The 2,485-nt window shown below is 55.7% G+C and overlaps 2 protein-coding genes across 3 annotated transcripts in view; both read right to left on the bottom strand.

Moving 5' to 3' along the window:
* The window catches only part of CADM2 (cell adhesion molecule 2), a 1,084,478-nt gene that overhangs the window by 7,330 nt on the left and 1,074,663 nt on the right, over positions 1–2,485 (bottom strand). The gene's annotated exons all lie outside the window — the stretch shown is intronic.
* LOC118017337 (pyruvate kinase PKM-like) lies at positions 182–2,335 on the bottom strand. Its single transcript, XM_035015152.1, is given in 1 exon segment — positions 182–2,335. A coding segment is annotated over 1 exon segment (1,608 nt). The 5' UTR covers positions 2,291–2,335; the 3' UTR covers positions 182–682.

The raw sequence follows: 2,485 nt of genomic DNA, 5'->3' as shown, positions 1-2,485 counted from the left end.
TTTCTTTCTTTCTTTCTTTCTTTCTTTCTTTCTTTCTTTCTTTCTTTTTTGGTGCTTCAGCTGTTTATTGACACACAGGTAGGCTCTATAGCAACAGGCCTGGGGGCGGCTGCAGCAGTGGGGAAAGTGGGGGGTGGAGGGCGGAGGGTGAAGTGTTTGCCTGCAGCGACAGCTGAGTGTAGGAACAGTAGTGCACAAGGCACACGAGGTGGGAGTGGGGGAGACTGAGGGACGTGGAGAAGCAAGTGAGGGCCTGAGCCAGTCTCCTTAAAGTGGAACCAGTGCCCTATGCTGCTACTCTTGCTGGCGGTCTCTTGACCGCAGGCCAGGGTTGGGAGTTCTCTGGTACCCGTTTTCCATAGGTACCGAATGGAGTACGCAAAGGAGGATAAGCAGGAGCTGTTGCCCTCCACGTTAAGCTCTGGGGCTTCCAGTCCTGCAGCCTTTCTTCGTCCCTTGCTTGGGTGAGGTCACATGATGTGCAACCCAGCTCTGGATCACCTCACCTGAACAGGGTCCTAAAAAACAGTCATGTTTTACAGAGGCATTAATCTTCCCTGGCATCCCAGCCCACCAGTGCCACGTGACAGCCCCCAAGTGAGCACTACAAGCATTGCTGGCCTAATGGATGGGTTGGGGAACAGGGATGGGACAGGGGCTGGACGAGGGGCTCTGGGGCCCATCACGGCGCAGGCACGACACGCATGGTGTTGGTGAAGCCGGAGCCAGGGCGCCACCCAGTCAGCACAATGACCACATCGCCCTTCTTGAAGAACCCTCGGGCCTTGCCAACATTCATGGCCAAGTTCACCCAGAGGTCCACGTCCTCAGCCCGGGCCTCCTGCACTGCGTCCTTACACACCACAGGAAAGATGCCGCGGTACAGGTGGGCCTGGCGAGCAGTCTGGTGATTCCGGGTCACAGCAATGATGGGGGCGCGGGGGCGGTATCTAGACACCTGGTGAGCAGACCTGCCAGACTTGGTGAGGACGATTATGGCCCCACTGCAGCACTTGAAGGAGGCCTCCACGGCACCCACGGCGACGGCTTCTGTGGGGTCGTTGGTAATGGGCGCCAGGCGGCGGAGTTCCTCAAATAATTGCAAGTGGTAGATGGCAGCCTCTGCCTCACGGGCAATCAGGTGCTGCATACGAACCGCCTCGAGCGGGTAGTCCCCTTTGGCTGTCTCTCCAGACAGCATGATGCAGTCGGCTCCATCCAAGACTGCATTGGCCACATCGCTGCCCTCAGCCCGGGTGGGACGGGGCTTCTTGATCATGCTCTCCTGCATCTGCGTTGCACAGATGACAGGCTTCCTGGCTCGGTTGCACCACCCAATCATCATCTTCTGAGCAAGAAAGACCTTCTCTGTGGGAATCTCAATGCCTAGATCACCACGAGCCACCATGATGCCATCACTGGCTTCCAGGATCTCATCAAACCTCAAGGATCTCATCAAAACTCCCCCATGATTCTCAATTTTGCTGATTATCTTGATGTTCTTCCCTTTCTCTCCCAGGACCTTCCTGACTTCATGGACATCTGAGGCCTTGCGGATGAAAGATGCAAACACCGTATCTACATCCTGTTCTACCCCAAATTTCAGATCCTGGATGTCCTTTTCTGACACAGCAGGCAAGTCCACAGCAGCCCCGGGGAGGTTCACACCCTTCTTGCTCCCCAAGGAGCCACCGTTCTCCACCTGCGTCACCAGGAAGTCAGCACCTTTCTGCTTCACCTGCAGAGAAATAAGCCCATCATCCACATAGATCTTGCTGCCCACTTCCACCACCTTGCAGATGTTCTTGTAGTCCAGCCACGGGATATTCTCATCACATTTGCCCATGTAGGCATTGTCCAGAGTGATCTTGAGCATGGCCCCTTTCTTCAGCTCTATCTCCGCAGTGCCGCTGCCCTTGATGAGCCCAGTTCAGATCTCGGGTCCTTTGGTGTCCAGGGCCATGGCAACCGGCCGGTAGAGAATGGGGTCGGAAGCAAAGCTTTCCGTGGCTGTGCGCACGTTCTTGATGGTCTCTGCATGGTACTCGTGGGTTCCATGAGAGAAGTTCATACGAGCCACATTCATTCCAGACTTAATCATCTCCTTCAGCATCTCCACCGATCGGGAATTTGGGCCGATGGTACAGATGATGCCAGTGTTCCGGGCCGTGATGGGTGGCGAGTCGATGTCCAGATGGCACATGTGTTCCAGGAACGTGTCAGCCATGGCTGCATGCAGCTGCTGGGTCTGGATGAAGGCAGTGCCGACATCGCTATGGGGCTTTGACATGGCTGCTGAGGTCCTCCGGCGCGGTCCCGCTCGAGCTGCACTGCCGCCGCAGAATGGTCTCGACGCCCGTGACGCGGAGCTGCTGTCTCTTTCTTTCTTTTCTTTCTTTCCTTCCTTCCTTCTTTCTTTCTTCGTTCTCCTTCCTTCCTTCCTTCCTTCCTTCCTTCCTTCCTTCCTTCCTTCCTTCCTTCCTTC

Source organism: Mirounga leonina, unplaced genomic scaffold (genome assembly GCF_011800145.1).
Source record: "Mirounga leonina isolate KUSES-001 unplaced genomic scaffold, KU_Mleo_1.0 Mir_169, whole genome shotgun sequence".
In the NCBI taxonomy this organism is placed as follows: domain Eukaryota; kingdom Metazoa; phylum Chordata; class Mammalia; order Carnivora; family Phocidae; genus Mirounga; species Mirounga leonina.
The sequence above is the reverse complement of the archived record's forward strand: the minus strand, read 5'-3'. Positions and strand labels throughout refer to the sequence as shown.